Source organism: Phaethon lepturus, unplaced genomic scaffold (assembly GCF_000687285.1).
Source record: "Phaethon lepturus isolate BGI_N335 unplaced genomic scaffold, ASM68728v1 scaffold8314, whole genome shotgun sequence".
NCBI classification, from domain to species: Eukaryota; Metazoa; Chordata; class Aves; order Phaethontiformes; family Phaethontidae; genus Phaethon; species Phaethon lepturus.
Window position 1 is genome coordinate 11,739 of NW_010536909.1, and position 12,886 is coordinate 24,624.

The 12,886-nt window shown below is 37.7% G+C and overlaps 1 protein-coding gene across 1 annotated transcript in view; it reads left to right on the top strand.

The window, feature by feature from the left end:
• The window catches only part of DNAJC13 (DnaJ (Hsp40) homolog, subfamily C, member 13), a gene marked incomplete at its 5' end in the record, with an annotated part of 44,741 nt that overhangs the window by 11,061 nt on the left and 20,794 nt on the right, over positions 1 to 12,886 (top strand). Inside the window, 16 exons of the mRNA XM_010286310.1 lie at positions 994 to 1,089; positions 1,239 to 1,382; positions 2,555 to 2,569; positions 3,073 to 3,155; positions 4,400 to 4,553; positions 6,748 to 6,851; positions 6,928 to 7,087; positions 8,127 to 8,189; positions 8,528 to 8,629; positions 8,772 to 8,876; positions 9,269 to 9,471; positions 9,939 to 10,023; positions 10,524 to 10,678; positions 11,624 to 11,669; positions 11,881 to 12,035; positions 12,677 to 12,878. Coding sequence (XP_010284612.1) covers positions 994 to 1,089; positions 1,239 to 1,382; positions 2,555 to 2,569; positions 3,073 to 3,155; positions 4,400 to 4,553; positions 6,748 to 6,851; positions 6,928 to 7,087; positions 8,127 to 8,189; positions 8,528 to 8,629; positions 8,772 to 8,876; positions 9,269 to 9,471; positions 9,939 to 10,023; positions 10,524 to 10,678; positions 11,624 to 11,669; positions 11,881 to 12,035; positions 12,677 to 12,878 — 1,872 coding nt within the window. The remainder of the gene's footprint in view (positions 1 to 993; positions 1,090 to 1,238; positions 1,383 to 2,554; positions 2,570 to 3,072; positions 3,156 to 4,399; positions 4,554 to 6,747; positions 6,852 to 6,927; positions 7,088 to 8,126; positions 8,190 to 8,527; positions 8,630 to 8,771; positions 8,877 to 9,268; positions 9,472 to 9,938; positions 10,024 to 10,523; positions 10,679 to 11,623; positions 11,670 to 11,880; positions 12,036 to 12,676; positions 12,879 to 12,886) is intronic.

A 12,886-nucleotide genomic window follows, 5' to 3' on the forward strand; every position in this document is an offset into this window, starting at 1 on the left:
GGAAAGAATAAAATCTGAGAGCCAGTAGTGTTAGAAAACCTGGGTTAGTCTATATAGTGAACACATCCCCTTTCGCATCTAAGGAGGAAGTCTAGCCTGGGAGATCAGCAGTCCAGCATCTGCTATTTGAATGATATTGATGGCTAGGACAAAACATCTCAAATTCAGTATTCTACTACTTTCCTGCCACTCTTAAAAATGGTGTATGACACACAACTTAAAAATAAGTTGTCTGACACTTTTTTTATTGAAAGGACGAAAATGTTGGAGACATAGTAAATGTAGTCTCTAATGCTTAGTGCTAGTAAGAAATTAAGGCAACAGTTCTGTCTATACTTTCATGCCTGTCCAACTTTGCTTATAACATAGCTAAATTTATGTATTAGCTGATACTTCCCATGTTCTTTCACCTTTACAGCCTCCTGAAAGGTTCTTGCTTAAGTTACTTCAGTGAAACTAGTTCAAAGAATAGTGTAAGGAATTACTAAATCTGGAAAAATAGCAACTTTTAAATTCAAAATAGGAGTTCCTTCATCTTTGGCAGAGCAATTTGTCTTGATCTTGGTAACTATCTTTCAGAGGGCTTAGTCAAATGAGGCTGACCTCTCTAATGTCACATGCAACATTCAAACAAAATCAGAGGATATGGATGGATTCTAGTGTTACAGTATTCATCCCCCTCAGTTGCTGTGGGATCCTTTTTTCTTCCTGCAGTCCTTAGCTTCATTAAGTGCTTCTTTAAGAAATGGGGTCTAGGCAAGACCTGTGCTGTACTGAAGCTAATTATGTGCCTCTATTGAATGGTTCTGTCGAGGATGGTGGCGTTTCACTAATAAAAGCAAAAAGCTGCTGTAGCTATACATACTTGCTTTAGAGTAGAATATAAACTCTGTTTAGAAATATCTAATTCAAAGAAATTATCTTGTTACCTAATGTGATGGTTTCTGTTCCAGTAGCCACATGTGTGTTTAAACTAGTTTTAAATATTTTTAGCCACCAGGTTTGCTGGCATACCTTGACAGTGCTGATCCTGTTCCTGAAAAAGATGCTGATAGGATGCATGTTAGAGATAACTTAAAAATTGCAACTGTAAGTAAATGTTGCTGTCTTACCTCCTCCGTTATATAGATATACGGTCTTTGACATTTCGAATACAGACACTTGACTGTTGCATTGAGCAGCATCAAGCATGTTGATAGACCTGCAACTGCAAATAACTAATAGGATTTATTTTGCAGGATCAGTATGGCAAGTTTAATAAAGTGCCAGAGTGGCAGAGACTGGCTGGAAAAGCTGCGAAGGAAGTTGAAAAATTTGCCAAAGAGAAGGTTGATCTAGTCTTGATGCACTGGAGAGATAGAATGGGCATAGCTCAAAAAGAGGTAAAAGTATTTGAAGTTCTTCAGTACAGCAACTTGATTAAGTGTAGAGAGGAACACCTACAACTCCATGAAAGCAGAGGGAGACTTGAGAGTAACAGAAGTGTGGGAATGTGAGAAACTTTATAGTTTTGCTTCTTTTTAGTAAACTCTCTGATCTTACTTATCTTCATCTTGGGTTAGAAATGGGTTCCAGGGAAAATGTAAAGCAGGCAAATTGATTCGTTCAGCATATGTATTAAGTTTTAGCTTGTTCTTGCTTTAGGCAACCTTATCAAATTGGACTGCAGCTTATGTGCATATCTTCCAAGATAATTATATAGGAGAAAAGGAAATGCCTTGAAACGTTGCAGAACCAGTCTTTAAACTACATTTGGGAGAAACTATGTATATTCTTTATGCTAGTGTGCTTTACACTAGTGGTATTTTAGTTATGGGACTTGCTTGAAGAAGCTTAGTATTACCTGGAATATAGGTATCTTAGTGCTTAAATTGCAACATCAGACTATATAAACTACAGTTAAGGTAAGTAACTGTTTTGATCTGATGTTATGTGAAGATAGCTCAAGTACTGCTTGGGTCTTTACTGTTGGTCTCCTTTTTCCTTTCATTTTATTGTCATGTTCTGTATGACAAACTGTTTGAATCACGAGAAGTTTCCCTTAACTTTCTTTAGTCTCCTGCCTAAGCTTGTGTTCATGCATTCTGAAAATGAAACAACCTATCTCATACCCAAGGAAGGATGAAAAGAGCAGTGTAGTGCAGAGTGTTGAGAATGCCTGTCTTTGTACTTGATTTGACATAACATAGGCTTTAATTTAGAAAAATCTTAATTTGGTAAAACCTAGCTCAAGTTTGTGGACTGTGGTGCAGAATTTTGATGGGTAATACTTCTGGAATAAATGGTGGACGAGGTTCAAAACAAAGTATTAATGGAGAAATATGGAAAACGGTGATGGAAGAGCAAATTGCCCTTTAAACATCATTTAAACTCAGAAGAATGATTGTCTAGATACTAACTGGACTTCTGAGCTGTTTAATTTCACAGTAAATGTATGCAAGTGTAGCTTGGAAAGGGTAACAGCAAGTTTGGTAATACCACTTTGAATTACTTCAGTGGCTGTGGCTTGTTAAATGTACCTTTTCTTTTTCTTCCAACTTTCCATCACAATCAGGACAGAAACAATATGGTGAGTCTGTATATTTCTGCCACTTGTGTGGATTATGTTGCTTAGACCTCTGCTTGCGTGTAGTAACTCGTGTAGAGTATAACACTGATTTCATGCTTGATCAAACAAGGGAACCTTTCAGTGGCCAAGTCAGGTTTGTGACTTACTTCTGTGACTTGCTCTAGTTATTTCCTTTCATGAGCAAAGCATTCTTGTGGGTTTTCGCCTCCATCAGCTTTGGAGCTGATGAGTACTTGTGGTGATGGAAACTAAGCCTTTCTTGGGGATAAATTGCGTCTAAATAAATGACTTATTAAACAGCTGAAAGCTTCTCTGGCATGATTTAACTTGGTGTAAATAACATTTGTGGAAGTCTGTTGCTACTGCTTGCTAGAAAAGGAGAGCTTATTAATGAGACTTAACTTAGTGTGGCTTTTGAAGGAATTAAAACCATTTTATTTTTAAAAAGGGAAAAAAGGGGAGTATCTGTTTCTGCTAACTTATTAAACTTGACTCTTTTGCAGAACATCATTCAAAAGCCAGTGATATTAAGGAAACGACGCCAAAGAATAAAAATAGAAGCAAACTGGGATCTCTTCTATTACAGGTAAAATACTAAGATGAATATGGTGGTCTCTGATACAAATTATTACCTGGCTGGATATCTTTGTAGTTGCTGTGGCTTGATTCCAATTTCTGCCTGCCTTCAAACAGTGCAAGTGCTTTGTGACAGGAACTTATGAAAAGTGAAATTCTAGGGTATACGTAAGGATTTAGCTTGTGTTTAGGAAAGAGGGGAACTTGGAAAGCTTCTCAAATGTTACCAAACTACATCCTGTTGTCCCTTGAATCAAAAGGAAGACTGAGCAACAAACTGCAGGTACGGATCTGCATGATGTTGAAGGCTAAGCAAAGTAGCACTGAAAAGCATTGTAGTGTGTTTGCATCAACCTGTGAGCTACTCAAGATGTTTTAACTTTAATTGGAATAAAAATGAGCCTAAGGCTCCTTCTGTTATTCAAAGAGATAAAAACATGAATACTGGATTTCAAATAGTCCAACAGGTCCTAAATGAAGCTTGATCACCTGTGAGTTCTTAAAACTGTCAAAGTTTACAATGGAGGGGCCTCAATCTGGAAGAAGAGATTATCACTTTACTTTGGCTAGGGGTGTTATGTTAAGTAGACTAATAAATCTTGACTGTTCAACAATCTCTATGACAGCAAGCTTGGGGAAATTCCATAAACTTAACTGTTGGATTCAGTGCTTAATGTTTCTAAAGGTCAAATATAGTCTGTTCTGCACAAGTGTTGCATGCAAGAAAGATTTGCATACTCCTAAACTTTGAGTATTAAAGTTATGCTCTCAGCTGGTCTCTGGATCCAAAGACTGTTTGGTAACTGCCACTGAAGAATGACCACTTGAGTGTCTTTTGACACTTGAGACATCAAATTCTATTTTCCTGCATGAGCTACTTTTTCAAAACATACACTGGGTATGTGCATGTCTGCTGCCCTGTTCACCTGTAGCCCTTACAGGGCTACAATAGCTTGCAAGTCTCCTGTTCATGAGCTTGGTGAATAGCTTGCAAGTCTCCTGTTCATCAACTATATGCAGATAATAAATTGAGCCAAAAGGGATGACAACAGGCATGCTTTAGTCTATGCTGACCTCCATGACTATGAAAACACTATACAAGTGAACAACCATAATTACTGTAACAAACTAGAGACCACTAGTCAGTGCCTTCTAATTAAGGTCCACTAATGATAATCTCTAGCTTGCCAGCTGAGTCTTGTCTGCGTTTCAGATAATGTTTGAGAGGTTTAAACGGGGTAACTTTTTTCTTAGATTTCTTCAGGATCATGCTAGATCAAACTTGATTTGGAACTTCAAAACACGGGAAGAACTGAGAGATACTCTTGAGTCTGAGATGAGAGCATTTAATATTGACAGAGAACTTGGCAGTGCTAATGTTATCTCATGGAACCATCAGGAGTTTGAGGTAAATGATCGGCTATAGGAGAAACTGCATATATAAAATATGTCTACTTAAAATGTCACTCTTATGCTTCTAACTACATGTGTGAATCTTGTGTTGATAATCCCTGACTGCAAGCGAGACTACTTTTGGGGTTATGAAATAAACTGCTAAGGTTTGAGGCTGTAGACAGGTACTGTTGTCCAGTGTTATTCTGCAAAACTGAAACCTCTTCAGGCTGACAAATAACACTGTAGAGATGAAACACTGATCATAACCCTTGATGTATTGTTGCATTAAGAAGAGAAGAACTGGTATTACATTGTTGTCAAGATAAGTCATACTTGTTCTTGAATGTGCTCCATCAGACTTGTTTTGGGTAGTTTCACAAGTCCCTTCTTCCTAATACCGAGTTACTTGTCCTTATTTCCATCATGTCTCAGTGATCCTAAGGCCATTAAATGTTGGGTTGCCAAACCAGGAATAGGTTATGTGGCTAAAACTATGCTGTTCTGTAAATTATAGGTTGAGGATACTGTTCTCACATTCTAGGAACAGCAAAACCTAAAGCTAGAACAGCATTTCTGCCTTCTCTAAAGCAATTGATATGGTCCTAACTGGCTTTCTCAAAACAATTTGCAAGAAGTTTTCAAGTAATGTGCTAATAAACACTTCCTGTACTCTACTCATCTCCAGTACTGTTATGGTTCCATGTAGCTTTATTTAATGTGTAATGCTAAAACAAAGCAAGGCCACACTTGAATTCAACTGTAAGATATTCTTAGATATTCTTAGATATTCCCAGTGCCATCCTTGTCACAGTACAGCTTCCTAATTGAAATCTGAACAGAGGGCTACTAGTGAAACGAGTGAACTGCTGCTTTTGAGGAATTTCTGGTTGACAATCTGTGGTAAATCAGAAAGAATTGCAAAATGTCAGACTAACGCTTTAGGAGTAAGAACTATTTTATATATGCAATTTATCCTTATCACACAGCTACAGATTACTACTTACCTTGATGCAGTAAATAGCTATGTTTGGGTTTGGATTGGTATTTTTTGCGCTGGCATTTAGCTTTCAAAGTTTCCTTCAGGTATGGGCCTTTTGGGTGCTACAGTGTCTGCTCTGCCAACTTGGTGTGCTTTAGAGGTGCTGACTGGGGCAGACTCAAAAGTACAGATTTTAGATGTAGTAATACAGGCTTCCCATCTGCATTTAACACTCCTATGTGGTTTCTGTTACTGGAAAGTATCACTAGCATTCTTGCAGTTATAGCCCAGGATACTTTGGGACTGGCTTGAGAGGGTTCTGTATCTTTGAACAGCTGCTGTCTCAGAGTTGCTTTTAAATATTTTAAATGAATACTTTATCAGGCTATGCTGTAAGAATTTGAACTAATTATGTAGTGGTGACAAAGGCTTCTCTGCCAGTTGTGGAACCTGTCACTTTTCCAAGGGGGATGGTGGCTTGAGATTGCTCTGGAAGTGTACTAGTTAGTGGGACCTTTTTGTATCATGTGCTGTGGTCAAATCTGCAGATAACTTTGTGGCCTCATGACAGTGGCCTGCAAATTATAGATAAGAAAAACCACTGTAGAGAGTGGCTTTTGTGGTATGTTAGAGGTACCTCTAAATGAGGTGCTTGCCAAATGCTTAAAACCACTGAGCATTGAGTCATATCGTTAAACTTAATGTAGCTGCTCTGAAGCTAATAATGACTCTCATTGTGCAGTCTTAGTTCAGCTTCTTGGTGTGTATACTGATGCCTCTAGGGCTTTATTACCCAGCATAATAGCATGTATAACTAGTAATTAAGTCATGCTTGTTTCATACTCGTATTAACATTGAGCGAAATAACTTGCAATGGAATAACTACTTATTAAAGATTGAGTCACTGAATACATTATGTATTATCCAAGTTTAGTTAATAAAACCAGCTGATACTAGAAACAAGTTACTTAAAGGCTGGAAGCTGGGATTTCAGTAAGGTGAGAAACTTAATTTGTTCTGGGAGCAACAATAAGCTTATGGCATATATTTTGTAGATCTGTAGTTCTTTGACAGCCAACTTGCACATTTCAGTCTTCCTTAGACTGTAGGAGTTGTTGCTAACCTTGTTGAGTTTTTGGATGCAAGCAAGTATGGTATTGGCATGCAAGCAAAAACATAATGAAAGAGAAACAATATTTACTGGTAAGTAATTTGTTCTGTGTTACAGGTAAAATATGACTGCCTTTCTGAAGAAATAAAAATAGGGGATTATTATCTAAGATTGCTGCTGGAAGAAGATGAAACTGAAGAGAGTGGAGCAATCAAAAAATCGTGAGACATTATTAAAATCCTACCTCATTCCCAAGGTCTCTGTGTGCTTTCTTCGCTAAAATCTCACTTCTTTTAGATATGAATTCTTCAATGAACTGTACCATCGCTTCTTGCTTACACCAAAAGTGAATATGAAATGCTTATGTCTGCAAGCATTGGCCATCGTTTATGGAAGATGTCATGAAGAAATAGGACCATTTTCTGATACTAAGTACATTGTTGGCATGTTAGAAAGGGTAAGAATTACTTAAAATTTCTTAATATAGTACTTAACATACAGCTAGTCCAACATTTTCAGATCCTTCAAGCTGCTGTGAAACCCAAGTTTTGGTTTTAGAGAACATGAAGGTGCAGCATGAATACTTTTCATGCTGTCACCGAAGTGTTCCTAGTATCTTCCCTTGATTCAGTAGCAGTTTCACTAAAAAAATGCTGATCATAAAGGTATTTCAAATTAGTCTTTTTATATCTGCATTTTTTTGGTCTTAACATGTTTTCAGACTGTACAGAAATAGTGTGAAGGAACTTTGTGTGATATTACCTTATGCTTCTGTGTTTTTCAAAAACAAGCATAAGCTTTTTAAGAGGAGAACCTTGTTCCACATTTTATTATTTTGAAATACTGACTTCAAGAGTAGTAGCAATAGCCCCCAACCTAATGAAGTGGTAGCCTTAGATGGGCACATGTGATGGATTAGATTTTTTTTTTTAGTGGAAACTACTTTGCCTATTAAGTGTCTGTTAAGTTATGTCTGACAACTGATACAGCTTGCAAAAATGCATTTCTATGCAGTCTGAAGGAGGAGTTCTTTGCTAATATCAGTGTGGGTTTTAGATATGGCTGTTGTAAGTGAAACTGAACCAATGCAGTCTCTTGTTATTTTGCCTTGAGTCTTGATAGTCTCACCAGAGGAGTAACATCAAAGACCCATTCTGTCTGGCTGAAAGCATTCTTTTTCCCTTGTATTTGTGTTAACTGGCTCACTGGGGAATCCAAACACTGATCCTTTAGAACAATAGACTTTGCAGAAAAGTGGATTTGAGTGTCAGACCCAGCATAACAAAGGGGGTGGTGGAGGGCTGCAAGGCCTTTCCTCTTCAGTGACAGAAAGCTATGTATGTTAGCTGTGCATGAAACTAGATACTTAACAGTCAGCAATCTTATCCTGGGCATGAAAAATGTAAATGGGTCTTTGTAGGCGCAACTATTGACTTTTGGAGGTAACTTCTAATACGTGCTATCAAATACTAATTTGTTCTGTTCTCCTGCAATAGTGTACTGACAGGCTTGAGCGGGACAGATTGATATTGTTTCTCAACAAGCTGATTCTTAATAAGGTAAGGTGGACATGTACACTTAACAGGAGTTTATCGGTCTTTCAGTTGTGTAAAATGGTCTGAACTAGTTTTTCAGGGTTAACTTGAGTAAAAATTCAAGTCTTGAGCAAGTCTTAAAACAATCTTCAATACAGCTTTCTAGGATATGGTGGTAGTTGTTTGCTGGTGAGAAAGCTGAAGGAAATGTGTAGATATTTTGATGATCATACCATTCAAGTCACTTCAGAGAATGATTTGACTTTTCTCATGGTCACTTCTTACTTGAATAAAACTGTTCAGTACTTTTAACAACTCTTATCTAGAAAATGCTTGTGTTAATGCAATTCATCCATTAACAGAAAAATGTGAAGGACCTTATGGATTCAAATGGCATTAGAATCCTTGTAGATCTGCTTACTCTGGCACATCTTCACACAAGCAGAGCTACAGTCCCTCTGCAGGTATGTGGTCTCTGTTTCTCACTACTCATGTTGCTTTGCTAAAAGGACAATTCTTTAAAAAAAAATGTCCTTCTCAAATTTCCTGTACAAATGTGATATTTGCACCGAAGCTAAAGCTAATCTTATAAACATCAACTTCTAGAGCAATGTGATTGAGGCGGCACCTGATATGAAGAGGGAGAGTGAGAAAGAATGGTACTTTGGCAATGCTGACAAAGAAAGAAGTGGTCCTTACAGCTTTCAAGAGGTATCTGTCGGCTTCAAACTATCAAACTTGACAAATTATTTCCATCCTGGTGACTGGGTGGGTTTCAAGCAGTAAGAGGGAAAATTGTAAACAATGCTCAACTGTATTCTCAAAGTAACTTTTTAAGGATCAAAGCTAGATAAAAGACTTGATGTTGTGCCAAGAACAACAGCCTTTTTGGTAAGGCTGCCTATCCCTCCGTGCCCCAATTATGCTGCAATTAATCTGTTGGCTTTTACTTCATGCTTCCAGACGGTTATAAATATGTTGGAATTTCATGCAGCTGTAGTAATCTGCCATGCAGCAGTTAAAAGCTTGTCTTGAGTATGAATATTTAGCAGCGAAGGCAGCTCTGAATTAACTAACTAAATTAATCTCTAATTTTGCAATAGATGCAGGACCTATGGGACAGTGGAAAGCTGACTTCAAAAACACGTTGCTGGGCTCAAGGTATGGATGGCTGGCGACCGTTACAGGTCATCCCGCAGCTGAAGTGGTGCTTGCTTGCCAGTGGCCAAGCTGTGTTGAATGAGACTGACCTTGCCACACTTGTACTCAACATGCTCATCACAATGTGTGGATATTTTCCTAGCAGGTAAACACTAATATTCAGCAGAATTGGTTAAATTTCTCTGGCAGATGCATAAATTCATAACTTTTGTCTTAAAGCTTTTCTTAGAAACCAAGTAGTACATTAATGAACTGTATTAAAGAGCCTTTCACATGGTAGAAATTTAATTCTGTGGACAAATAGAGAGTTTGTAAATGAAACAATACTAATATTGTGAAAGGGAGTGCAAGACTGAATGCAGAAGCTATGTACATTTCTAATACACAGCAGTGTAGTCTTACTCTTGCAGGCAGGCTCTTGTTTAGCTTGGAAACAAAGCTGTTTTAATGCATGACATTAAATGACACTAGTCTAACAAAAACCTTTGAAGTTAACAAAAAATAATGACACTGAATATTATTTCAGTAGCCTGACACTTATGGCTTCATAAAGTTGTTCATTCTTGAAAGAGAAAAGGCACATGTGTGCTTCCTGCTGTGTTGCTTTTTTAGGGATCAAGACAGTGCTATTATAAGACCTCTGCCTAGAGTGAAAAGGCTGTTGTCAGATAGTACTTGCCTTCCTCATATCACTCAGGTAAGCAACTCTTTAAAAATGTTTTGAAATGAGTAAAAGTCTGGCTTACTGACTTACCATCTTACCTGTGTGAATACTTTAAGTGGGACAAACACATCAAATGACATCTGTGACACCCTGCAGATCTCTGGACAAGCAGCTGTTTATTTCACTGGATCTTGTTACAAATACTGGCTGAAACAACATGAAATCTCATTAATAAATACTTCCATCCTTGGAGATATTGAAAAGACATCTGGACATGGTCCTTGGCAACCAGCTCTAGGTGACCCTGCTTCTGAACAGAGGGGTTGAATGAGAGGACCCCTAGAGGTCCCTTGGAACTTTAAACATTCTGTGATTCAAACTTGTTATGTTGGGGCTGAAGTATTCTTTAACTGAAATTCTTGCAAGTTTGCTGGGTTGTCCCAATACTGAATTGGTTAGAACTTCAATTTTGGCTAGGTAGCTTGCCTACTACTCAGACAGCTAATATAAATGCTTGTGTTCTTTGATTTCAGCTATTACTGACTTTTGATCCTATCCTTGTGGAAAAAGTAGCTATATTGCTGTTCCATGTCATGCAAGATAACCCTCAGTTACCTCGTTTTTATCTGAGCGGAGTATTCTTCTTTATCATGATGTACACGGGTTCCAATGTACTCCCTATTGCAAGGTGAGGATAAAAGAATACCTAAAAATACCTCTTGACCAGTCATGCTCAGAAGGACTGTTGCTCTAAATGCTACAGGGAGTCTGGCTTGCTAGAACCAACATGAGATTGCAAGCAAACACCCTCTAGAAAAATTATCTCCCCATGTTCTACTCAGTCACTAAAAAAGTGAATTGCTTATTACCCTGCCAGGGAGGGAATGAGAACATGCCTGATCATGTAGTTCTAACACTGCAACCAGGCGTAGCTTGTTGTAGAAGGCCAGTTCGTTACAGGCACTAAAGAGTAGTAATATAGGCTATTGATGTGCTAATGTAGTTTTTGATAGTAAGCAGCTATCAAAAGTCGTGGAAAAATCTAATAGCCTGTTTTAGTATTGAAGCCTAAAACATTTAAATCAGTCTGTACTGTTTCCGTAGATGCACTGCACATGCAGGTGGCTATTGCAGTTTATTCCAGTACTCTTCCTCTAAATTCACTAGTTCATAAAAAGCTATTGTACAATTCTAGTTAAATCTCTTCTCTAGCAAAAACCATTGGGAAATGATTGCGTGTTTACGTGATGACTCTAGTGTAACAGGACTGTCAGCAGTTAGTGTAAGAGCATCTTATTTCATCCCTGCAATGATGATCTAATGATGTAGAGACAGGTTGCCTGTGTCTCCATTGGCTTCATTTTTTTTGTGTGTGTGTGGACAAAACAAACGTTCAGGAACAAGACTTTCAGACTGAAATGATGAACATAAGGGAACAGTTATAACATGGAAGTGCATAGCTTGGTGGGCTTCGTAAGGATTTCATAGACTTTGTACAGAGATTCATTCAATTATTGCTGTTACTTTTATCTCAAAGTAAATGTATGAGACTTGCCAGCTGGACTATGTTTGTCCATTTATCTTTCAAGGGTGTCTTATGTATTAAACAACATAACTGTGGCTTCTCTTCTAGGTTTTTGAAATACACACATACAAAACAAGCATTCAAGTCTGAAGAAGTGAGTATATTGTGAAAGTACCTCTGTTTCCAAATAGTTTTGCAGACTACCTGTAGTTGTTTTAACAATATTTGATGCTTGTTCTTTTTCTAAGTTCTCAAGAGTTGAAATTTAAGAACTATAAAGGAAAAGGGGGAGGGTTTTTTCAGATCTGAAGTTGCAAGACTGAATTGAGATTGTCACCTCAAAGGTAATGTGATCTCTTCTGTAGACAAAAGGTCAAGATCTCGTTCAAAGAAGTATACTTGGACATATTCTTCCTGAAGCAATGGTGTGTTATTTAGAAAACTATGAACCAGAAAAATTTTCTGAGATATTCCTTGGAGAATTTGATACTCCAGAAGCAATTTGGAGCAATGAAATGAGGTAAGTGTTTTCTGTCAGAGGGACAAATAAATCTGAACCACATCTCATGTTGAAGATGTCTTGTCTCTGACACTTCTAAGAAAAGTTGAAAATACCTGGATTCCTTGGTTTCATTACTTCCCCCTGTTTGCCTTCTGCAAGGGTAATGTCCTGCATTGCCCAATCCCCCCCCTTTAAAAAGTAAGAGGGGCAGGAGAGAGCAGAATTGGCAGAGGGAAGGGGAATATTTCCCTGAACATCTGACAACATGCTTTGCATCTGCAACCATCATACTTGATTAATGTTTCTTTCATGAGTGGAGACTTCACTATTTACATGGACTGCTTTATACTTACTGCACTCATTTATTACCCTATTTAGGAGATATACCTCTAATATTACAATACATTTTTAAGGTCTCCCAAAAAGTAAAGGAGTGTTGAGGGAGGGCAAAAAGTCACTTTATGTCATTTTTAATAACTAAAAACTAATTTTCATGGCGTTGAAATGGCTTTATAACAGAATAGGACTGAATCCTTTGTGAAACATGGGAAACTACTAAGGAAAATCTTTTCCAAAGAAATCATTTAACACACTTGTATAGTCACTGAAGATTGAGGAGTGCTTGGCAAGTGTTTAACCAAACTTTGTAACTTTTTTAGGCGTCTTATGATAGAGAAGATTGCTGCTCATCTTGCTGACTTCACCCCTCGTCTTCAAAGCAATACAAGAGCACTTTACCAATACTGTCCTATCCCAGTTATCAATTACCCACAACTGGAAAATGAGCTGTTCTGTAATATTTATTACCTCAAGCATCTTTGTGATACACTCAGATTTCCAGACTGGCCAATTAAAGATCCAGTAAGTAA